General features: G+C 39.0%; 1 protein-coding gene across 1 annotated transcript in view; it reads right to left on the reverse strand.

The window, feature by feature from the left end:
- LOC150089676 (uncharacterized) overlaps positions 1–21,234 on the reverse strand; it is a 124,288-nt gene extending 103,054 nt beyond the window's left edge. Inside the window, exon 1 of the mRNA XM_090389592.1 lies at positions 19,784–21,234. Coding sequence (XP_090245718.1) covers positions 19,784–20,474 — 691 coding nt within the window. The 5' untranslated portion in view covers positions 20,475–21,234. The remainder of the gene's footprint in view (positions 1–19,783) is intronic.
- Positions 21,235–26,126: the final 4,892 nt, after the last annotated feature.

Here is a 26,126-nt window from a genome sequence, read left to right on the forward strand (position 1 = left end):
ATTTGAAGGTGCTATGAAAACTTTTATATAGACGTCAGACAGACATGACTGTGACCGACGGACTGCCTAAGAGTGCGCAAAGGTAAGGCAACGTTATGTACAGCTGATGGACTGTGAAGAGGATTAAATCATTGGGTTATCGGAAGATGGATAGTCAACACGGAAATTCAGTGTTGAAAATGCTGAGGCAATTTGAAGAGGTTTTTGGAGAATATCCCTCCCTTCCAAAGGGGGAAAATGGGGGGGGGGGGGCTAGAAACTTTAATAAAATAGAATGTAGTGTAGAAGATTCTAAGGAAAGAACTGAGTAAGACATCTTGGAAACTCCACTGTGTCCAGAAAATGGCAGCAGAGAATTGTGTTAGAAGGTTGGAGTTCGTGGGAGGTATTCTTGAGTGGATAGAGGACTGGTCTGACCAAAAAAAGGGCAGTTCTGTGGTGTTTCTCTTGCAGCATTCGCCAATGGCCCACAGCCATTAGTGGGGCTCACACTATTTTGAAGAAACTGGTGAAATGGCCCAGGTCGTCAAAAAGTTACCGTATGGTGCTGAATAACTTCTGATAGAGTTCTTGGGACCATTCATTTTGCGCAATGCGATGAATGAAAAGTTACCTTACTCCACACATTTGTTTTTCCTGAAGTAAGAAATTTGCCGGACTCAGAGTAACGTATCTTTGTGCAGGACAATTTTATGGCTTCCTTATGGGGGCCCACCTCACTTCTCCATTCCTGGTCTTAACTGGCTGAATATCACATTTCTCAACAGAAAGCTCACTTCTTCATTGGTCCACTTACGAGTGGACCAACGGAGTCGCTAACTAAAGTGTCCCGATTTCATCACAGTGTGGACTCCTTATGGATGGAAGGAAATTTGTTTTGAAGATTGTTATTTGCTATTATACATAGATAACTTAACATTTATAAAGCTGCAGTAATTCTGCCCTTTCTCGTCGGTGCGAAGATAACAAAACACTAGGTATCTAACAAAGCATTCATTGCGTTGTTGAGTTGCAGGCTACTTTGCAAACCGAAGCGAGATGTATTGTTCTGATGGCGCAGTAGGGCCTGCCTTTCCTGTACGCATGGAAATGCCATTGAATATAGGATCTCCACACTCGGTGTGCATAACTGACTACACCAACGACGCGAGATTGCAAATCGGTGTGCACAACTGATTACAACAAACTACACCAATGACATTGGATTGCAAAATTACATTGCGTGTGTTCCATGTTGACGTGTTTTTACTTGACTGTTACTTATATTGCGCGCAAGCATCATTGCTCTATTGTGTATTATGTTAGTACAAGTGCGTGTTCAGGTACTGATTAATTTTTACAAAAAGTTTGTTGTCCAGACTGGGGACTTTGTCTCGATCGCGAAGACAGAGGATTATTGGGGAAAATAATCAAATGATCGATTAATTTACATATTAAGCTATTATTCTATCTTAATTTATGATTGCGTTCTTCTCTTCCCTTCGAAGTACTTTGCTGCATAGACTTGCATAAACACGCGCTCGGAAGTTCACACAGCAAAACTCTAATGAAAGATTTTGCAATAGCGTAGGACACGTATAATAGAAGTCTAAGGTTGAAGAATTATAAAATACCTCAGAGATGCGCTTTACAGTTGATGAAAAATAGTTTGTACAGCGAAAAGCAATTCTACAGAGTGTTGCAATGTAGTCTGCTCTATATGGTGTAAAGTATATCACTATTGACGTAGAATAAAACTGAATCGTGAATATCCCTGGTTGTTATGACAATTACGATTCCTGTTGTGTTCCGTTGCTGTTATTGCTACACAAGTTGCAAAGTTCTCTGAAGAGATATTTAAGGAACTCTGTAAGACTACACATACTTGATACATTATTGTCGCTTCGTTGAATATTTTAAATGTTCCAGGAAAGAGACAGAATCATTTATGCTGATTTCCATGCTTATTGGAGAATGCTATCGTACAACGTGGGTCCTTTTGTGTTTCTCTTTAATACTCGGCCACTTGGGAATGTTCCATTCGAGGACAAAGTGTAATTTATTTACCGGAGAATGGCTGAGGGATTAATTCTGATATTTTGAGTTACGTGACTACGAGAATGCAAATGCTAAAATGCTGCCATTCTTCCCAGATCAAACCAGGATAACACGCGCGCACAAGCACATACACTAACCGTTCTCCAAATTTTTCTCAAGTAGCTGAACAGCAACTTTGAAATTTGTGGTTTGGTTCTGAAAGGGCCACTGTCATTTCTATGCATATCTTTTTTGTTGTACACTTACTGACCAGAAACTTAATCTTTATTTAATATCTAGTAGGGTCGATTCTTGCCCGAATTACAGCCCGTACACACGTCATGACATTGATTCCATTAAGTGTCTGAGAAGTCCAGTTCCAGATTTCACCATTCTTCGATCAGGATATTTGTCAGCTGTTGTATTGTGGTTGGTAGAGAATTGTGGAGACGAACTGCCCATTCCAACATATCCCAGACATTCTCTCAACTGGATTCAGATCTGGAGAATTAGGCGACCAGGATAGATGTTGGAAATCTTGGGAATGTTCCTCGAAACATTCAGATACAATTTTTGCACAGTGAGTTGTTGTTGTCTTGAAAAATTCATCGTAATGCGGTAAAATTGACATACTGCAAGGTGAAGTCGGTCCGATACGATAGAAAGATATTCATTGGAAGTAACATGACCTTCTAACCGTAAGAGCAGACCCAGTCTGTACCAACAGAAGATACCCCGTACCACCTCCAGCCGCTTGAGTGGCGAAAACGAGACAGTCTGCTTGCATGGGTTCATGTAGTTCGTGCCATCATTTGTCTAAACTGATCTTCCTTTTAGAGCTACATTACTTTTCATCTTCCACTCATTGTATACTTTTTGAGATGGTTGCCTTCGCCACACCAGTGATTTCCTTTTTTTTGTGAATTGTGTCTCCTGCTAAATGTGCTATAACAATAATACCTTTCTGAAAATCGGATCACCTGTCTTCCTCATAACCGAATCGACTAACTAACTCCAGGAAAGCGTGTACGGTATTTATCTGATACTAAAGAAATTACGATCATATCATGTGAAAAGTTATATTTGCATTCAGTACGTTTTATTATCTGTTGACCAGTAGCAAAATATTTCTAATTTTTTCAGCCAGCGAGTACAGTATGATTGAACTGTTATTTGGTTGTATCTGGCCAATTTAGCATAAGAAAGATACAACAAAATCGCGATTGAGTCGCACTATAAATACAGTATGCATAAAAATTGACACTGGCCCTTTAAGAATCAAACCACAGAAATAATGAGACTGTGGCAGTAAATTAGGAGTTTCTACACTTTTTTTCATTAAATCGAATTGCCACACAGCTGTTATATACGTACTACTAATGGTGTTTATCTACCTTAGCGTAGAAACCGCTGCAATCTTTAGCGTAATATTCTGTCTGGTAATAATCGCACTATTTAAATATCAATTAAAGATTTGAACCGAATCTCACCACTGGTTGTCAGTATTCAGCAAGATTGAACAAACAGAATTCTCTCCACAGCCAGAGTAACTTATTAATGAGCGGGATAAAAATAAATTCTGAAAGCCATCAGGACAGAACGATGCTATTCGCTCAGTAAATCAACTGTGCTTCTTTATAGCGTGCTATCCCTTATTGCAGCAAGGGTAACGTTTCCAAGTTCAGAAAGGCACTCAGAAGAACCGAACTGGGTAATCTATGACTGAGACCCGCTTTAGAAGAGTTATTAATGTCGTACCAATCGTGACTTACTTGGGAGGTTTTAAGCCTCCTCGACGTCGGACTTTCTACCTGTAAAGATGTTCTTAATTTGAATTGGCGAGAACAACTTACATCATTAGCTTTTTTTTTTTTCTTCTTCTTCTTTACTCTGCCACAGTATTTTTATGTGTAATTAATTCGATAAACTAGGAATAGGAAATCTAGCTGAGGCAAGCTTGCAAATTAATTAATTTCATTCACAAAGAATTAATCTCTCTCCAATTCATTAAGAACCTTCTTATGAACATGCATTTTGACGAAATTAATTAACACACGGATTCAATAAATTCCTTTAAGAAATTGTAAGGGCTCGTAACCTTAAAAAAAAAAAAAAAAAAAAAAAAGTTCACACAGTTCTTAAAATCCACAAAGAGATTCTTGTGATCTCTGCGGTATGTCTTACTCTCAGCTAGCATATTAGAACCGCGGGACGCATTTTTTTTAATCTTTAGTTTTTATTTTACTAAACGAACGAATACCACGGCTCACGGACATAAGATTCGATGCAGTTCTGTTGGTTAACTAATTTCGACAGTTTATTTCGCATTAATTCCGCACCTGCGTAGAGAGAAACTACGGTGGGATCCTTGTCAAACTGATAAATCTTTCCAACGGCTCTATCGGCCGCGCAAAACTCCTTTCTACATGGAGGCACGCGGTAGTAAACTGAAGTGAACTTCTGTTGCAGCCACACTACCAATTCTTCTTGCCCTCTTCGCAGACATTCGCTCCATGTCTCAACTCCTAATTGACTTCACCCCACTTCATTTTTCATATTTTTTTTTTCTCTGACGTTCCCTTCCCTCTGTTGCTTTTTTTGTACCGCATGTGTGAGATCCTTTGTTATCATCATCATCACGTTACCGACATTAATCACGTGACTAGCGTATTCAACGCAGAGTGAAACATTTTTTGCTCTGGTGCTTATCCAACGCAACGTACGAGACTACAGAGTTTTTCATCCCAATTGCACCCAGTTATACATTTTAACAATAAGTATTATGTACTTGAAAGAAGCAAACAGTTGAAGTTTTTTTTAAGTTTTTATTGGTCGTGCACAAATTCTGTCAATCTGAGATGAATTCTCTTTTTATATAAAAGAAAGGGTACAGATTGTTACAGTGGCCTTGTGACCCTAATAAATTGAAAAAAGTAGATAGAGAGAGACATTAATGATGGACGTTGTTTGTGCAGTGATATTGCACAGGTAGTTCATGAAGTTTGTTTTAGTGAACTCCGGACTTCTGCATTGAATATACAGACCGGAAGAACAGAAATATGTTAATAATCTTGACCTTGGTGAAGAATTTTTATTATGTGTAAACTCATAGGCAATGCTTTGAGCTACTGCTCAATACTGCAGCAATCGGAGTTGATGTTAGTAATGCTGAATACCGTACGATGGGTTAAGTACAACCTACAATACTTAGCACCGTGCGTGGGTTTTGTACACATTAGACCCACATCTCGTTTATTAGGAATTATACGAGAAGAAATACTTCTCGTATACTGTATTTCCTAAGTTTTTCTAGAGAACAAAAGTGGAAAAAATAAATGAGGAAAGGGAAAAGTTGGTACTGTGAGTTTGGGATTGGACATTGAATGGATGCTGACTGGTTTAGAAGAGTTTGGAGATTGATTTGATTGATTGATTGATTTGGTAGTTGTTGGCGCATCGGCTTCTGTGGCCATATTGCACCTCCCAAGGTTTTTGAAGTACTTTGATCCAAGCCCGAGGCAGGAATCGAACCCGCGACCTTTGGGTTGCCGGGCAGGTACTTTACCCACTCGGCTAGCCCGGTCGGCGGAGTTTGGAGGAATTGTATAAATGTACCAATTCAGAAGAATAGTGGACATATCTATAGAAAAGGCATACAGCAGAAGTTGAATGTCTATGGGACAGAGAGCGGTGGTTAATCTTAACCAGTTCAAAATCGAGTTTCGATTGATTACTAACTGTTTTACAGTTGTCGGGAGTTAATTTAAGCAGAAAATGAAGCTAGAGATTTGTATACAAGCCATTTCCGATATGCCATGATCTTGTCTCGAACTGCCTTAGCATGTATTAGGAAGCTTTGATAAGGTACTAGATTTAAGGCGGAATGCGAAATAAAGGATTTCATCTCTACAAGGACAAGTTCGCTGACACGATCTGAGCAAACATTGAGATCGAAAGATTTAAAATAGTAATCCAGCCAACGGAAAGAGGAATAGAAATGATGCAGATTGTCGCATTATTTTAACGACAAACGACAGTACTGAGAATAGTAGAGAGGGAGGGGGGCTCCCTTAGAGAAAGACCATTGATCGTGTACGTTAGTAGAGTTATTGGGGATTTAAAAATAGTGCTAGGTACATTGTTAGGATTGTCTGGTATTCTATTAGATAATTGAACAAGCTATATGAGTTCCTTAGTAATTGCAAAACCCTCAGCATTTCGACCAGCAGGGTACGTATAACGGAGGAAAGTGAAGCCAGCTGGAGTTGTGAACATTAAGTTGTTTCAAATAAAGGCAGTCAGAGTTTCAAGAGATTTAAGAGTTCGTAAAACTATATAAGCTTGTTTATTGTAGGCACATCAGCGACTTAGGCCATATTGCGTCGTATATAATATGTCTGTAAATTGCGTATGCTCTATGGTAGACTAGCCAGTTTGCTAGACGAAAAACTCGAGTTTCCGGGGGAAAAACCATGCAACCGTCGCCTGAGACCAAGTAGCCAAGTCACCTTGTAAAAAGGACTATAAAAATTCCTGACGTCATTGGCAGGATTCAAATTCAGATCTTTTCCACTCGGTGGGGGGAGAAACGATGATTCTACAACTATGCTACCCAAGAGAGCGCGACAGAAAAGCAACAGATGAATTTGACGCAATGGGACAGAGAGCTTTCAAGCTAGAGGGGATCACAGATAAGAGATTCCATATTAGGAAGTCTTCTCTGGCAGAATTATCAGAGCGGAAATGCACAAGTACCTTTTGAAGTCAAAGGAATCGTAGAGTGAATAATTAGGGAAACTGAGATAAGTAGTGTTTGAAACAGTCGATAACTGGGGATCTGTCATCAAAAAAGGTAATTGAGGTTTGGCATTTTTTAGGTGGAAATGGACATCATTGATATTGAAACTGGGACTATATATTTGCGAAATAAATGAAGCTTTTGGGAGGTTTAGATCTTTTTTTTTCCATGACACAGAGAGAGAGAGAGTGAGAGAAAGATTAAATCATGACTTCATGATACATTTAGCTGGTAAAGTAAAAGTAGAACTGGGTAGGGAGGTGTATAAATTAATGAAATTTTTGGATATGGGGTACACATAGAAAGAATATAACCAACTCTTTGCCACAACGTATCCTCAACAATGTCCTATCGCATACTCTACTCGGACCCCCCTCCAGCTGACCGAGTACAGACACGGAAATTATACACAAGCTGATCTGGATATCTCCTAGACTTAGAGTGACCGGTAGTCCGATGGACTATTTGGTGGTTGGCCTGAAAAAAAAAAAAAAAAACGGCAAAGGTGTAGTAAGATGGACCGAATGATATTAAGTTCCTGGAACGTGTCTATTTTTCGGCATCCACGGCATGAATCTGATTAATTGGAGATGGGATCGTGCGATTAATAGCTATTTTCATGTCATGAATTCCATCGGCATCTCGCCTTCTAAATATTCCATCTTTAGAAGATAGAATAACTGAATCATACCTTAAGACTTGACAAAATTTTAGGTATACGCAGTTGAATATATTATCTAATTTTAAAATAACCAAGTATTATTATATACTAAAATGATGTTTTATATTTATCTAAATAACCCAAACGTTCATGTAATTTGATAACTTGAAGCGTGATTGAGTTATTTCAACTTTAAATTAAATTAAAGAATGCAGCCTACTATGGAGGCAATTTTCTTATCAATATTAGTAATGGCCACATGGTGCAAGGAAGCTTAAGGCTTATGCTGAACCAGCCAAAAAAAAAATAATAATAAATAATAATAAAAATACTAAAATAAAAAAATAAAAGCAAATTAATAAAAAGAAGAAAATTTAAAAAATAATTAATAAGAGAACAGGAAATGGATAACCTATGCACTTCCTCCTCTTTTAGGTTGAGTTGACCTTTGAATTTCCCCAAACCATCAGCCCCTACCACCCATTTAGGCAACTTATTCCAGTAATTTATAACTCGCTGGCTAAAATAAAACTTTCTGAACACCCCCCCACCCCATAACATGAAATTATGGCCCCTAGTTCTAGAATCATTTATAACCGTGAAAAGGCATTTTCATTATGCCTCTTAAGCCTTAAACACCTCAATCAACTCTCCTCTAAGGTGCCCAGTTTCAAAGATCTGCAACCCACATATTCGAGGTCTTTTCTCATATGGACGCCCTTTTGCCGATCTCACCAGGCGAGTTACCAGTCTTTGGACCCTTTTTAGAATCACAATGTCTTTCTTTAGGAGCGGTCTCCATACTTGAACACAGTATTCCAAGTGTGGTCTAACAATAGCCTTATATAATGAGATTATGACGTCCTTATCTCTAACAGCAAATGTTCGATAAGACAGGTATAGTGTCTTATGTAAGGCGGTTCCCAAACAGCAAATGTTCGATAAGACAGGTATAGTGTCTTATGTAAGGCGGTTCCCAAACGCTAGTTCAACTCCGCCGTGTTACACTGTGACCTTACAAAAACTCTGCAGAAAGGCCAGAAATGTGTGTAATGCTATGTTTGTGCCGTGTGTGTGTTTGTTTAGTTGTTTCTGGCCGCTTTGCTATCAGGAAGCAACAAGTACTAGGGTGGTGCGTCCTGATACCCGTCTACGCCGCGAGGAGGCGGGCCACAACTGAGCGCGAACCGCAGCAAACCTTGAGTGTCACGTACTGAATGTCGAAATCATTCAAAGTGTAAGCAAATAAAGTTAATTTTAACAATAAATTAAAAAAATAATAAAATAATCAGAAAAATTAAAGATAAAAATAAGTAAAAAAAATTTAAAATAAAATTCAGTAAAAATAAGTTAATAAAGAAAAATAATAAAAAAATAAATCATCCTCCACAAGTGCAAGGATGCAGACCCAGCCTGAGGTTAGCAGGAAATAGAAGTCAAGAAGACAGTGATGTCACTCGACGTCATACACGTTTGTTAACCAAGTTGTCCAAGTCGAAGATGGTACTTGAGCTAAAAAAAAAAAATAAATAAATAAAAAAAAAATGGTGGTATCACGAGATAGAGATGCTGGTCTGGACTGGAGGTAGAGCTGGAATAGGAGTAGTTCCTGAAATTGGGGCACTACTCATGATTTTTCTACGTCTGGCAAAGGCTTTATGTGCAAAATCTTGAAGATAATTTTTCTTTGGAGTCCAAGAGAGAAGACTCATTGCCTGGGGAGAATGGTTGACACAGAGTAGACAGAGGCTGACAAAGATCCAAGTAATATGGACGGGTGAAAAGAACATGCTGCCACAGTTACAGAGGGATGAATCGGACAGGTTAAACATAGCAAGTTTAGCACGAACGGAACCATGGCCAGTTAGAAGAAAAAGAGTGCGGCGACTCGGACGGAACCATTTTAGAATAGACTTTTGTAAGGCAAAGGACACAGATGGAATAAATTTTCTTGTGACCATACCTTTTGAAGAAGACCGCCGATCTTGCCAGAGTTGAACCAGGTGGTTCCAGCAACGAGTTTTTTCGGTTTTAGGATCGCAGTGGATATTAACAGTGAAGTCTAAAAAGTCAACTGGAATGGCATGTCTAAGGTAATAGCAAAAACCTCGATAAGCGATTTGGAGATCCAGAGGTAGGCAACTATTTAAAACCTGGAGCACAGCTGTCGAGACAGTGCGACAGGTACGACTCATAATTAAGAGCATACGTCTTTGGATAGAGGAGACTTTCTTTTGGGTGCCAATCTTCTTAGTATACCAAAACCAGGCACCAGCGCCATAGGTACAAATCAGAACAAACCTCCTTGCAACTAGTCTACAATGCTCGGAGAGCTTCGTATCTGACCGTATCGTAATACCCAAGTCCCTTTTATCCACTACCGGCTTTAGTTCAACTCCGCCAAGTGTATATGTTATTTTGGGGTTACTGTTCCCCAGGTGCAATACCTTACACTTTGCTGGATTAAAGCATAGCTGCCATTTTTCTGATCATCCCTCAAGTCTATCTAGGCCATTCTGAAGAATGCTTTGCGGCAATCATTAACTACTCTACCAATCTTTACATTATCTGCAAATTCAGACCTAACGGCCTCTATCCCTTCATCGTTGTCATTTTGGAAAATCAAAAACAATAATGGTTCTAATACTGATCCTTGGGGAATCCCACTTCTTACATCAACTCAATCTGAGGGATAACCATTTATCACAACCCTCTGCCTCCTGCCCTGAAGCCATCCAGCTATCCATCTAAGGATTTTCCCAGTGATTCCAACCTGTTCCAGCTTATAAAGTAATCTCTCATGTGGGACTGAGTCAAATGCTTTGCTGAAATCCAAATAAACAATGTCGAAATTATTCCCTAAGTCCCAGCTCTTGAGTGACTCTGTCGAAATAGCTAACCAGATTAGTTAAACATGATTTTCATTGTACAAAACCATGCTGAGTATCCTTCAGACTTGCATTTTTATCTAAGTGATCCTGAATTCCACCCTTAATCACAATCTCCATGATTTTCCCTCAGGTAACTTAATTGTTCACGGCTCTGAAGGTAAACTGTTTTTCCGAGAGTGGCTCACTGACCACCTTGATATTATTCGCCATTTTGCCAATTCATTAACTGACGCCATTGCCAATTCATTAAATTCATTTTGCCGTTACTAATTCATTAACTAATGATGTATAAAAGCTATAGTTGCTACTTTACTGCACATACATCACTGCGTAATACTGTGGTTTGAATAAAAATTGAAACCCAACACATTTCAAAGATCGTCTGTGTTTTTATAAAATAGTCAAATACATACCTCAGATCGTATTTGCAGTTAACATTTCTTTAATATATTTACTTCGTTCTGGATTTTAATAATAACTGAAATATAGCCCGTTTCTGCTGTGATTAATATAAAAAGCAAATGGTAATAATTCACAGATTATATATACGTATGTAGTAAGTTAATAAAACACAACTCAAAGTATCTACTTCATATGCCCAGCAAAGAACATTTCTTTTGTGAGCATCCGCCATATTGTCTGTTCATTCCTGCAGTTAGCAGGGACCAGTGAGAGAGTTTAAAAAACTTGGAAAGTAGTCTTATAAAAGCTAGCTTTTGCAAACATCGAATACATAAATAGGCTTGTGTTGTTGCTGAAAGGTTATGGCTATTTCGTGATACTGTATTTTTGTGGGGTGAAAATGGTGAGGGGGAAGAACCTGATCATGAGGCTTGGATGAGTGAATAGGAAACAACAATTGAAACTTATGGGGATAGGATAATACTTAGAGAGATTTTTTTGGTGGTACAAAGGACTTTTTGAAAACAGAACTAAAAATTAAACCTAGAGATATTTGGCTGATTAATGTGGGATTATCACGAAATAATTTTATCACGAACGAAAAACGTTTTAGCAGACTTGCTGGAAACTATACAATGGCTACGGGGAACCTCATATCACAAAAGCTGTGGTGAAATTTCTTACCGGAAAGGGGGGGGGGATGTTTGCTTGTCAACCCTCCCTCCACATTCCCTCGCATTTCAGAGTTCATTACGTAGGTTCCGAAGCTGTTCTTAGGTTAGCATCGACGCTTTCCCTGAAAAGAAGTTGTTTAGCCAACAAAAAGGCTGGTTGTAGTTATGGGGGAGGGGGGGAAAGAGCCATTTCCGGCTTAAAAAAGAAAAAAATTTCATTACTAAAGTTAGGGTACTTCTCTTTTCGATCTTATTCATAAAGTGTATTAGTGACAGTTCAAAAGTTTTCTGCGTGGTAAAGTCAGTTGATCTGCGAACCACAACCAACCAAATGAATTCCCATTTGGATGGTTGTGATTTCTTTGGTGCATCGATTGCTTTGGTCACAGTTCATAAGGTCTTATTGTGCATTATGCCTGTACAATTTCTTTTTCATTGAAGAAACTTGAGTTCATTTGGTCTTTGATGGGATTCGAACCCAAATCTCTCCATATGAGTGACAAGAGGCAAACCCACTATACTGCGAAGGAGAAAAACGGATTGATGGAGATAGTATCACGTGTGGTTGTAAAAATTCCCCGCGAGTGTCATCTATTGAAAGAGGGGTATGACTCTCTAAGTCTTCTTTCAAAAGGTAATGGCACTCGAAGTTTTTCTTGCAACACATGAAACTTAATCACTGCCCCAACATCCGCACGCATGAAACCCGCTTGCGATTTTTTATGAACCAGGGCTTCGAACTGAATGACCACGCGCTTTCCCTGTGCCCCTTATATAATTGGTAGCCAACACTAGCTTCGAGTCTAACGTAGTTCAATTGAAGAGTTTCACAGAGTTAGTCTAACGGAATTCAGGAGTCTAATGGAGTTCACTTTAAGGAGTTCTTGGCTTCTCTTGAACTCCTCAACTGAAAAGTTCAGTTGAGCAAACGTTCCTAAATATAACCCACTTTTGTTACAATATGGGAAAATTCTAAAAAGTTCCTCGTAAGTGCCTTATGGGCAGCTTAAATTTTATCGAGTTCAAGAACTGTACGCTGTATATCCTTATTGGGAACATTAGACATTCCTTTGTTATTAAGAAGTCCTCAATATATAAGCAGAGCAGTCCGACAAATAAACTTTTCTACTGTTTGAAATTTCGAAAAACAATGGAGTGAAAAATAAATAAAATAAAATAAATTTTCTGTTTATACTCCGGGACGACCACACCGGTCAGAGGAGTTCTCAAGTTAGAGAGAATACAAGAAACAGTACCGTAATGCGAAAAAATTTTAAACTTTGCTGAATAAACTTTGAAGGTTAATAGGCTATTGAATTGAAGCAAAGTTTAGGGTAAAAACAAAGAATCAGTGTGTTGGTATAAAGGTTGGAAGAAAATCCTTTATCCTATTATTAGGCGAAGTTAAAAAGAGAAATAATCCTTGTTATTTTAAGATGGAGCAGACAACGACATCTGCTGCAAAAACGAAAAGCTTTTCTGAACCTAGGGATCGGTATACTTGATCTTTGAGGAAGCCTTAGTGAGTTAGTGAAATACTGCATGATAGGTAGCCTAGTTTGAACAAAAGCTTTCCTCTTTTAGTAGTAACCCAACTTTCTGAAGTGAGCTATGCTGGCCCTGTGACCTGGTGCCACGATATTCAAATAGCAAACATCCTTTGATGTTAAGTTTCTGGCTGGTCATAAGGCAATGATTACTCGAGATAAATGAACGTGTTGACATCTTCAGACAGCTGGTCTTGATTTATCAAGTACAATCTTATCACACATCTAGAATGCGGAGTATGTATTCTTTGACTGCTTGATGGAATAGTCAGACAAGTGTTTTCTTTAAAATATCTTTGTCTCCTCGGCTGGGAGTCTGCTAGGATAAGTGAGAGTGTGAACTGTCAAGCTTCTTTTCCTTTTTGTTGAGTCCCCAAATTGCTTTTATATCGCTTGATCGAATAAATACACCAATTGCCTTGTTTGGTTTCCCTTGGCTTCTCTTGCGTGTCATCTCTAAGTATTCAGCAGCACCAAAGTTTATACTTCTTATTGGTGAAAACAATTTCATCAAATTTTCTGATTATTCAAGATCTAATAGAAACGTATCTTACGATGTTAAGATTTCATTCCATTAAAAAACATCCATTTTTTTTCTCCTTATTTGCAGCATTGTCCCGAATTCATAATTGTCGAGCCCAATTGAAAGCTATTGCCTTCTTTTCGATCAGGCTTCTTTTAAAATAACCGTTGCGCTGTCATTAATATAAGCGATGGGAGATCATAATCGATTATAGCAAATCATTCGAATGATTAGTAGATAGTTACCTACTGATCATTCGATTGTGCCCATCGCTACAAATAACTTTGTTTTTTCCCTTTGCGTGGACAGTTAAAGTCATCAAGGTTTCTTTTTTAACCTCAGAAAAAAAAGGCTAAAACCTGACTAAGGCTAATGATGCTCTTTCGCTTATCTCGACTTTTATGATGTCTTTAGTTTATTTTCGACTTGACTTGACATCGTTTTTTCCGTTTGAAATGGCGGCGCATTCTACCGACGAGAGAGAGAGAGAGAGAGAGAGAGAGAGAGAGATGATACAGTTTCCTTTAAACTCGAACTTTTCGTTCACAACGGTGGATTAAGTTAGCATTTAGTTTGGAACCAGGCAATGAATCCTCCATTGTTCTTATCTTCGGTAGCTGATAAAGCTGACGCTGCCCGTTGAAAAATAAAGATGTCAAAAATAAGAAATTGCTCTCACCTCCTGGGCTCTTGTGTGCTTGCCAGTTCTTGTAGCCCCCCCAGGCGAAAGAACGGTTCCTTCTGTGCAAACAAAAGTCAACTTAAATGAGTTCTCAAATATTTTTCCTGGCAGTTAAGGGATTCGGACGCTTTTTAAGAGTAGCAGTGAGAGGCACTCGCGTCTTAAACAAGGCCTTCATCAAAGGCTAAGTACTTGTTAAATGAAAACTTCCTTCTGTCTGCGATGCGTTAAAAATGCTCTTGAATTACCAGGACGGAAAACAAAAGAAAATATGGATCGTCCAGGAAAGAAAAGACTTCGAACTGGAAGGTTATGTTACATTTGCAATGTGTTGGGGAAAGGGAGTAAAGTAATATTTCCCCCCCCTTTATATTAAGGCTATTTTTATTTCCGGTTTTGGACATATCAATTTGGATCGAGTACTATGGAATAAAATTAATAAAAACAATATTTATACTCTCGTTTTAAAATTTTTATATTTCCGGGTTTTTTTATTTGTACATCATATTTCGGTTTAATTTTAATTGGCTTGAGGGTGAAAAAAATGACCCAGTTAAATTGTACGTATAAGGACGCAGTCGCCCCTAAATTTTGGGAAGTAGCCAGTATGTTCGTGTGCAAATGATTTTTATGTTGTTTCTATCTGAGTAAGACAAAGGAGGGCTAGGCAGCGAATTTGCTTCGCAATCTCCATCTGTTTCAATAAAGCGAACCAGCTCTGAGCTCGGGGAGGTCACGTGATTTCCATGCGATAAGGGAGTGGGCTTGAAGGCGCATATTAGTCACCGCAAGCACCAATTAGCCGCGGATTTCTAAAGCACGTTTTCGTTTATCTGTGTTATCCTGTGGTGTAAGTAGCGAACAAAACATGGGTGTTAAAAAAGAAAGAAGAAAAAAGTGAGAGAGACAACTTGGGACATTACAGATCGTAAATATAAATATCGCACGCGCCCACACGGTTTGCATGCAAGTCGCAATGCTTCCTATAAGTAAGGAGATTCTGACGCTAGAGCTTCTGGGTGGATACTGCGTGCCAAATTTAAGGAGCAGTATAGGAGACCTCATCTCCTGACCCTGAAAGAGGCTATCTTTCGGTTTGATTCCCACATCTTCATTGGCCACAATCCGAGGAATGACTCAGCGCTTAGCGTGCATGTAGTTCCCTCAACTTTCCAAATCTGTCTGTTCGAATCTGCATGCTGTCACACAAACATGCGAGCGTGTGATGAATTTCTCTACTAAATATGAAAATGTGAACTCAGCTCTGTGTACAGCAGTCCTGGAGTTCCAGCGGTTATGTATACTAGCAGCAAAGGTCATCGAATTCAAAGTGAAACTTCAGCTGTTATGATTGCAATTATTTTCTCAAAAAGAAAAAAAACAAACAAACACGAACTGCATCATTAGAATCGAACCCAACCCGTATGTAGTTTCAGAACCTTCAAACTTCTGTTTTTTTTTTTAGCTGAAAATGTTCTAGTTATTTCTGATTGGCTATTCTCTTGCGTAAATTTTGATATAAAATATCGCTTAAATTTTTTTTTGCTAGGACTTATTATTAATATGATTCGTTTAAAGTCGTATCGAAATGTATATCGCCACAAAGCTCTCACTCCTATTTTTCTCAAAGTGCACTTCTTGATGATTGTGCAAACTACGTGCACATTGCCTAATGGCAGCGCAACTCTATGAAACATAAGAAAAAAAAGTGCGCTTTGAAGTCATCAATATTTGTGATAATTCGGCGATCTTAGATTTTAAATCTGGAGGAAAACTGCGTATTTTGCTTTAGCCTACAACGAAAGACATGCTTCTTATCTAATCGTGGATAAATGTACGAAACTTCGTGCAATATTTAAAATTTGGTGCCGAAAAAGATGACTTATTTATAAGCAGGCGCAGTAACCTCTAAGAGGCTGAATTAATCGTTATCACTGACACAGCACACTTAACAGATGCATGACGTCACAAGTATGAAAAATATGATAGTTGCAGTCGGTGTTCATCTTCCTTTTCAATTTATAAGCCAAATTTAATGACTTTCCACAAAGTTTAACAGAGCAGTGCTCCCCGTTATAGAGTACAGTTTAAACAGAAACTACAAACACAGTTCACCGTACTGTATTTAGAAAACAATATTACTAATCTAAAATAGAATAAAGAAAACTGCCAGTCTGAGTTTTTCCACCTGATATTGCAAATCCAGCCTTCTCATTAAGTACACGCTAAACTTGCTTTATTGTTTAAATATTTTAACAGATGAAAAATAAACCGATACAAGTACAGCGCACTTGCTCTTTGAATCGGATAAACGACGCTCCGGATAATCGAACTTGCCGATGATCCACTTGTGGATAATCGACGTCACTGTAATAAAAACAAATTAGTCTTAAGAAAGCAAAGTACACGCATGAAGTGATTATAGATTTTAGCATGCATTTAATATTTAAATATATTTGCATAACGCACTAAGAAAACTTAAATTCATTTAAAATGGGTTGTTTATTACCATGATAAATCTTGCACTGAGTGATGAAATGGAGTGAAAGATTTGAAAGAATCGATCATTATGGACGTAAAAGAAATTACAACTGAAATCAATAATTGACTTCAAGGGGGTCAGTTGTGAAGGCTAATGATTAAATAATGATTGTATCCATGAAGAGCAAATCTTTCCGAAAGAAGATATTCCTAATGTTTGTGTACAAAGCTTGGAGTTGAAAACCATCCTTGGAACAAGAACTACTTGTGACTCTCAAACAGCTCAGCTTTCAAGATGGCCAAGTGCAAATCGCATGTTACAAAGTCCGAGTCATAAATGTGTTCCTTTTAGATTCCGATTTTCCCGCTTATCCCAGAGTTATGCAGCGATATTCCGTTCAACAAGGCAAAGCTCGCAAGCGCGTGTTCGTGTTACTTGGCCGAAGGGCTAAAAAGATTCGTGGTAAATTAAAGATGAGTTCTGGCAGTAATAAAGAAAAAAAAGCGGACAAAATAGACTTTGAATTGAATCCGCTTTTATTCATGTTATCTTGAGAATCTCATGAGATATTAAGAAGGTTAGGTTTGGTGGGTGTGTAAAAGACGTCGTTACACATTAAAAATGAAACCACCGTTACCAAGGCAACGCGGAAGGGCTCGCCGATATGTGTGGGCTGGAAATTACAAGTTACTTTATATAACAATGCACCACAAGTGACCTCGGAGATTGTTTTCGAAATCCTATGGTGGGAGAGCGGCGGAGTTTTCTCTGCTTAGTAACCGCGTCATATTTTAGCGAACTTTACAAATAAAAGAGTACGTAAGTACTTTAAAAATATCTTTACGCTTTTAAGGGTTGATGAATGATACGCGAAAGTTTAAACCTAAAGGAAAATGAATAATTGAATGTCAAAGTCTATAAATGGAAAACTTAAGAGCAGATTATCTTCGGAAATACTACAGTTGGAAATTTTTACGATTACATACCAAGTTTCTGGAGTGGTAATTGTTTTTATTTGATTTCAGTGGGTAGTATTGATATCCGCAATTACAGCGGTTGGGATCCAGCCCATTCTAGGTTCATTTATTTGATAAATTCACCACCGTTTATTGCTTGTAGTTTATGAATTATGTGCAGCACTCGAGGAGAGCTATATCAATGATTCAGTTGTTTCTCGCAACGCATCCTGGCAGGACTTCTCCACTGAATAGTGTATGAATTTGCGATCGTCTTCAATTATCATTTTTGTTTCTTCGAGAATAGTTGTGATTTAGATTTGTTAGAGGAAATCCATTGTTTCTTGAAATTAGGATACATTTCCCTCGTTTCTGATTTACATCGACATCTAGCAAGGACTTAGAAAATTCTGTTATACGGATGAGCCAGCGTTGACCATGTGGAGTAATTTACTCTTGGCGTATAAAGTCCGGTGGGACCAGAACGGAGGATTGTGCTATCGAATTGTACTTGTTGCAATCCCTCAGTGGGGAGTGGAAACTAATGGTTCCCTCGCTGGAACATTTCCCGTGTGGATAAGCACATGATGAGCAATAGTCCTGGCTATCGCTGAGGAATAATCAGACGAAATTATAAATATTGAGATTTATGCGCGAGAAAAGAGTATTTTCTATTTCTGATCATGCAAGTTCCATGAGATCTTTTACTTAGTTGTCTTTAGAAAAAGTGCCAAACAAAACTTTTTTTTTTTTTCCAAAAAAAAAAAAAAAAACCACAGAAAAGAGCAAAGTCCTTTTAGTAGGCATTGACAGGAATGTGATATTAATGAATGCTGAATTTCCGTGGTGATTCAGAGGCATATTGTTTTGTAAAGTGTTCCTCTATAAATCTGGTGGTTGTGGTGAATAATACCAACTTTAGAAGCATTAACCTTCTTTAGATGTTTTCAAACATTTTCAATAAAAACTTCAAAAGAAGAATTTATTGGATTGTGAATTAATTTGGTGACCCAGAAATTCATTTGATCAAATTTTCATTGATCCGTATCTCTAGGAGAGGGATCAAAATTTTAGATGGAAACCCATCGCTCGCCCTTCCCTCGGTCCATGCTAAGTCAGATTGCATTGCCTCCAAGTAGATAAATGAACAGACAGACAATTTCCTTCTTTATACTGTAATGTTTAGTTACTAAAATCGTGTGATATTTTAGTAATAATACTTTTTACAATATCACACGCAGTTCAACTGCGTATGGGTAGGTGGACAAAGTTCTTCTCGGAGTGTGTTCAATTCTCTTGTCAGAATGAGCAGTTTTAGTAGGTAAAGCAAAAGCACGAACACAGGCATGCTCGCAATAGGGTTATATACAATATGTGCTCTTCTTTATGGTAATAATCTCATCACGAGAAATTTCTGTTATCAATATGCTTCTAACACGTTTCAGGAGGCTGTCCAGGAAAGGGTAAAATCGATTCTACTTGAAGATGTATCGGTTTGAACCTCTTTATCACTACTTTGAGTCTGTCTTTCTCCATTCCCGCTTCGCACTATCCAGGCAGGCTTTTTGAAGACTCGCGCAAAGGGAACTTTCGGATTCGTCTGTTGCTTTCCAAAGTTATATTCATCTTCTTATTGGGTTTTATCATTGCTCACAGGACAGGGGGATTAAGAGACAATTTGACATAAAATTAAATAATTTTATAATACAAGACATTAACTTTGTGTGCCTGAAAAACTCGTCTCCAAATTGTAATTTAAGAAGTGGAAAATAGAGAAAATATTTTCCACCACACTTTTACTTGCACACATCGCAATGATCATGTACAAGATTGATTAGATGGAGTCCATCCTTTTGCCACAACATTTGACAGCGCACTATATTTCTCGCTTTCGTTAATGGAATGGGAAACGCATTGTGAACAACGACTGATTAGGCCTCGCCGTTGGTACAAAGTTCATTTACTCTCATTGTTAGAACTACTGGTACGAATGGACGTGAAACACAACCGCACGCTCAAAACTATTGTAAAGGAGCGATCACTTTTAGCCGTAATGAATTCAACCAAGGTTACTTTACGTGAACAAGTCTGACATTTACGTGAGCACGTTTGACCCTTAAATAAACATGTTTACGGAACAGGAAGACTTACCTTTGCCCGGCAGGCTACTATCTTTGGTCACGACATGTGTGGAAGAGACGGTACCTGTCTTTGTGCACTCCTTTTTCACTGACAAAGAGTTCGCTTCTGTCGTCTGACCGGTGTAGGTGACGGAGCGGACAAACGACGGAGAGACAGATTTGGCGGCACAAACCGCCTGTGTCACTGACGATGTTTTCTTGGTTAGTTCCAGGCGGAAGACCGGCTGTATAGAAGACGATTCGGGGGTCGGCTTCACCGTGGTCGTCAGCCTGTTAGTGCGTACGTCAGCTGGAGGACACAACGGTGTCTTTGGAGGGGTGGTCAACGTTCGCTTAGTGTCCGTACAAGATAAGTTAAGCGGCTGATCGGGTGACCTATGGTCCTGAGGGTCTTCCATCGCAGTTGCTGGCATCGCAACGGGAGATTTACGTAGGGAACTATTGGAACACGTGCCGTTTACTAGAGGCAGCGGCGACGCCGTCACCGACGACGCCGGCACAGAGGGTTGCGTTAGCGGAAGCGGGGACGATTGTCGACTGGTGCTTTCTCTTAATCCCAAGATGTCGACGATGAAGTGGGGAGTTGGCTGTTTTGGGGGCTGTCCGTAAACGTGAGGATGCCACGTCCTCACTGCTGTCACCATCGGCAGAGGAAATGCTGATTCTTGCGGAGATGGAGAGCAAGTTCCGTTCTGCTGCATGGTCCTCGAGGCCTAGTTAGGCCTAATGTCCTGCGCTTTGCTCGGTAAGGGACAGAAAGTCGCTCTGCTTTGGCTGTCCAAGTCTTCTGCAGAATCACTTCCAGTTATTGGCACACATCCTCCGTGTAAGAGGTACGCACACGTTCTAATGGGATTTCTTGAGGACAAACTTGAGTTACATAGGATGTCACAATTCCGAGTGAGCGGCGATAGCTCCGTGAACGTCCGGGACAAACGGCATTTCCGTAGGAAACCACTCCTGTGAGCGACAACACGCAGCCGGTCAGTGAGAAATAAATAATAGTCCTGATTGGTAGCTCTTTCAGACCCTATTACATGATAACTTTGGTCTCAGGTTAAGTAGATTACAGGGCACGAGCGATAAATAGCGCGCAGCACACATCGAGGTTTCGGAGAGAAAGACTGTTAACTGCCAGCGCTTATTACGTCACTTGGTCACTTAGCTACACTTCCCTATTAATTCCTACGTGACGACCGCCTTAGTGGGTTGTCATAGAAACGGGAATGTTTGGGAGTTTGAGGGACGAGAGACGCCACTTGTTTCCAGCCCTCCGATAGATCGACCATGTGGTTCACGGCGTCCGTAACCCTACGCTCCAGAACTGATCTGGTAGCGACGCTCGCCTGAGGCATTCTGATGCCTGCGTTGGTTCAACGCGGAGTGCTTGAACGCTGTTATCAAGCAGAGGCACCTACCCCCATTTCCTCTCCGCTTCTTCCCCCCGTCCACACCAGAATAGGGATTATCAGTCGTTCGGGAAAGCGAGCTCATTCACGGAGGACTGTCATGGTGTGTCAGCTAAGATGAAATCGCTCCCCACGGGACGCAGGCAACGCTAAACGCATCGTACACATGTACGGCTGTTCGGCGAGTGTTGGTGCGCATGCGCAGCTCCAGGCGGGGATTATGACATCGGTTGTTTATTCTTTGGCGGTAAAAGTAATCCGCTCTTATTTTCTGTCTCCCCTGTTTCAATCATTCGTTTTCCTGTGAGTGCGTGTGTGCACACAGCGCGAGACTGTGTAGGGGAGATTAGAATGGTGTCTGCACAGTCTGCTGAAATTAGTGTCATAAAATAACGCTTGGTACACTCGTGACATTGTGAGGGCTACAGCATTATTTGACCACGAAGCAAGCATTTAAAGTAAATTTTAAAACGCATAATAGCTTCCACTGCCATCCCACTAGTTTCATTAACAGTGTACAGGTTTTTTTATCTGCCTTAATCAATGAAACTATAGCTACGAATGTTTTGCGCACTCATTGTTTACATAAACGACGAATTCTGCCTATTCATCAAAAATAGGCAGACTGTTTGGGGGCTGACGCCTAACTTATGTGTTTATGTGAGGTTGGAGTGCAGTTAAGGATAATTACGAGTGTCTGCGTAGCAGTTACTGAAAGATGGGGAGGGAACAAATGGCAACAGCAGACAAATATAAAGAGGAAATGAAGCGATTTGCAAATTACATTATTTCCACAAAATACATTCGCATTGTACACAGTGTTATGTGACCCATTACATATTAACTAAGACCACATATGCCAACAACACATCCTCAAATTGCACTCCACTACTTGACCAGGAGCATTAGAGGTAATTGACGCCCTTATTGAAGGACATTAGATCTTAAAGAGTAGCCCATTATAGGAGGTTTATGCTCAGCGTCAGCTGTATACCCACACCTGCAGTTCCGTAAATGACTCCTTGCCCGTAATGCACCCTAGTGAAACATTACACGGACATGTTCTATTAACGGCAATAACACAAATTAGTAGCGCATTGGCGACTTGATCATCTCGTTCAATATTCGGTCATCCTTAAGGTCGCAGCCTGCCATGGTACTTCGAGATATATTTAGTGTGCTCTAACAGTGGCTTGTTCGAGGCACGTCAGCGGATTTGTTCAGGAAGGTGGTGATGGGCAGTTTTAATATTACCAGTTATCTGAGATTATGAGATTTATGGTTTCAATAGCGAGAATTTTCTTCTAGCATATTGATCTTTGTATTGTGACTAGCTGCAAAGCCCGTTGAAATCGATGGGAGGGTTGCAAGGCGTTGTCATATATGACAACTGATACAGTATAATAGGGCAGGGATGGGAAACTTTAAGCCTGCGACATGCAAGGGCAGTTACTTAGCTTTTTCTAACAGACCTTCTCGAGAAGGCTCGCTAATGATTGTTTGGATCTTTGGCCTTAAGTGTTATATATCTCTCTCCTTAAGTACAATATAAATTTATTAACTGAGTCTGACAAAAGCAAGGTTATAATTGGAGGAAAGAAATCATCAGTATTTCTTTATACTGTATATATAAACAAATTTTTTTTAATACTTATATTTCGATACAAACGCTGTCATAGAACCCCAAGAATACGCTATATTAACAGGGCTTAGAGATCATTTAGAATTTATCCAATTAGGATTATGATTTAAATGCATTTATGGAAAATTATCGACAGTAAAAAGGAAAAATATCAAGGCTGGCTAAAGAACAGTAAAGCAGTTTAAGAATGTTCTATTTTCTGTAGTGTTCCTCGAAGGAGCACCACAGAAAATAGAGAACTGGACTTTTAGAGTGTTGGCATTTTTAAGATTTTTTTTTTTTTTTTTTTCCAGGACTGTTATACTTCTTTTGGCGGCGCCTCCGTAGCCAGGTGGGCAGGAGCAGCAATGCGTAGCACGCGCTTCTTGATTAGACCGGGGTTCGAGCCCGTGATCACCAAATACGAAGGATGCGGAAAGGTCAGGGAATGACCACCGCATATCCCCGGAGCAATATGGCCTTAGTTGCTAATGCTCCTAAAAACCAAATAACAACAACTTCTTTTGGCAAACCGTTTATGTGGGCTGCCCACTTGATGAACCAGTATTTCGAAGTTGTTTCAGGGTTGTGAGTTCCACTGACGTCCATGTTTTCACTCCCATAGAACGTTGCTGAGTAGACAACTATTTTAATATACTTTCCCGGATGCTCGAGTACCTTTTTTTTACCAAGTACTCAATTGTTTTTTGTTCATTAAAAAAAGTAACCATAAAGGAACTTTAATTATTTAAATTTCTTGTGATCAGGCACATACTTGTAGATCAGATTGACTATGAAAATACTATTGAAAATGAATTTAAGTTTCATTCTCGGTAAATTTTACCCCTTGAAATTCTCTTGATTTTTGTAAAATTATTCCCACAGTTGCTTTTCTCAATTTTTTTCTCAAAGCCTCGCTCTTTATTTTGCGCTATAATTTTATTAATTAATTTACTTTATATACTTTTTATTATTTTATTTATTTGCTTTTTTATACATTACTTTACTCAATTACCGACAGAACAAGTCCATTTCCACAGTTTGGAGGAAATTCTCAACAAATAAATTCAGTTTTCTTTTCTTTCTCTTTTTTTTTTTTTTTTGGAAATGTCTGCGCATGCCACACTCTGTTTCATTTTTAAGAGACAACGTAGACAAACAACTTGTCACCTAGTTCTTCCATGCCGACTACTTTCATCATATCACAACTACGCATCTCCATCTTGAAGGGAAAAGGCACGTGCCAAAGGGATAAAAAAAAAATAAAAATAGCCCTTGCGATACACCTCGGGCTTTCATCTGCGCCACAAACTCGAGCAGTAGCCTCTCCTCCGTTACCTATTTCCTTCGCCGTCTGTTGCAGCAAGCGATATTTCTCCGTTGTTTTTGTGGACGGATCCGGTAATTTCCGTGACTATTAGGAGCGGTCAGCAGCTGCGGCAGACAGAAGCAGTGTGACCTGCAGAAGGGTCAAACAATGACCGTCACTAAGGCGTTTGGCTCTCCAACGGCACTTTTTCTCCCCCTCGAAAAGAAAAACCTGACAAAATTGAATGAGGACAACAAAAAAAATGTTTTTCCGCTCTCCTTTTTTCGCTCCTTTTCTTTGTAACTGTTGGGCAGCAAAAACAACCTTCAAGAAGTCGGAGTGACACACCACTGTTAGTCCTATTGTTTCCTTTCGCCGATCAATTTCTATTGAACTTTCCAAGATACACTCGCCAGAAGTCGAGATTCGTTTCCTCTGTGTCACCTTGCCATGTCCTCACCTTAATTAGCGTCAACGAGTTGCTATACATACAAACCCTTGGAATTTTAGACGATCGTTATTTGCAACAAGACTATGACGTCACAGAAAATGGCTGACTTTTCGTGGTGCATATAATATATGCGCTTAGTTTAGCACTCGTAGCCAAATGGTCAGACGAGGGAGTACAGTACATAAGTACACGTGCTTTGAGTGCCCGGGGGGTCAAACCCATGACTCAATAAGCAGTGCTATTTGTTGAGGCCGACAAAAATTTGTATTTCCGATTTTAAAGTTCCCGCATTTTAAGATTTTCTTGTACTCTGTGTTAAATTTTTTGTGGTACAACCAAAACTCCATATAAGTGCGTATTTTTCCCTCCCTCCATTTTTAACCTGCCTAATTTAGATTATATCCATATTTAACGTATGCAGGGCCGAACTAAGGGTGAAAAAGGCCCCCGGCCATATATAAGTTTGAGGCCCCCTTTAATATATATGTATATTACACACATACATGTAAATACAAATACTACATAGGTTTTATATTTTGAATAATTCCTTGATAAAAATGTAAACTGAGGTCAAAAATGCTTTTTTGTTTTTTTGACCTTGAAAAATAAAGTATAATAATAAAAACAATTTTAATAGACACTTAACTTTTTTTTATTGTACAATAAAAAGGTATAAGAATAAAATTTAAACACTTAGCTAAATTTAAGATTGCTTTTATATTACACGTTTTCTTGGTTTATTATTAGAAATTTTTATCACTACTTTAGACAATATTTACACTGAAAATGAGGGCCCCTCTTCGCGTGAGGCCCTCGGTCTGCCCTTTCTAGCCGTAGCGTTAATGCGGCCCTGAACGTATGAAACTAATTTCCATGTGAATTCTGTGGTTTTAGTTTTAATGGACATATTAATTAAATAAAAAAAAATTCTGTTTATACTCCGGAACAACCGCAAAACATCTACATAATCTTACATTTTTAATGTGTACAACTGAGTAAATAAACATTTACTACCACGTACAGTTATTACCTCATCTTTAGGTACATGGCTTTCTTCTTCGTTCTTTCGTAGTTTAGCTAGTAGCATCAGTGCTCGATGATGATGTATTGCAAATATTATTAAGTGCGACTTTTATTATATTCATTCAAAAGTTCACTATCATTTTGCGTTCGATTATTCTACCTTTGGCTCTTATTTTAGGAACATCCCTACTGTAGATAAGAAAAGAAAGGAATTAGCCATTGGCAAAGTTAAAACAATACAGGAAGTGTATGTTTATAATAGGATATGCTTAATGATGCGATTGAATTATAAATGCAGGCTGAAACGCTATTTGCGCAACCTCGTTTTAAAGATTTCCTTAATTTAAAGTTGAAAAAAAAAGTTGCCCTCATTAAACATGGGGTTCATTGTATTGATTGTATCTTAAATAATTATACCAATAAACAATAACAATACTTAGACTAAAATATAACACGCTAGCAGACATGCGCCCCTACAGACACACACACCATCTAAACGACTTCAAGAATCGGTATCTATTATTTCATGGGAAATGGTAG

The sequence above is a fragment of the Mastigoproctus giganteus genome, chromosome 2, assembly GCF_048544385.1.
Source record: "Mastigoproctus giganteus isolate SK-2022 chromosome 2, ASM4854438v1, whole genome shotgun sequence".
In the NCBI taxonomy this organism is placed as follows: domain Eukaryota; kingdom Metazoa; phylum Arthropoda; class Arachnida; order Uropygi; family Thelyphonidae; genus Mastigoproctus; species Mastigoproctus giganteus.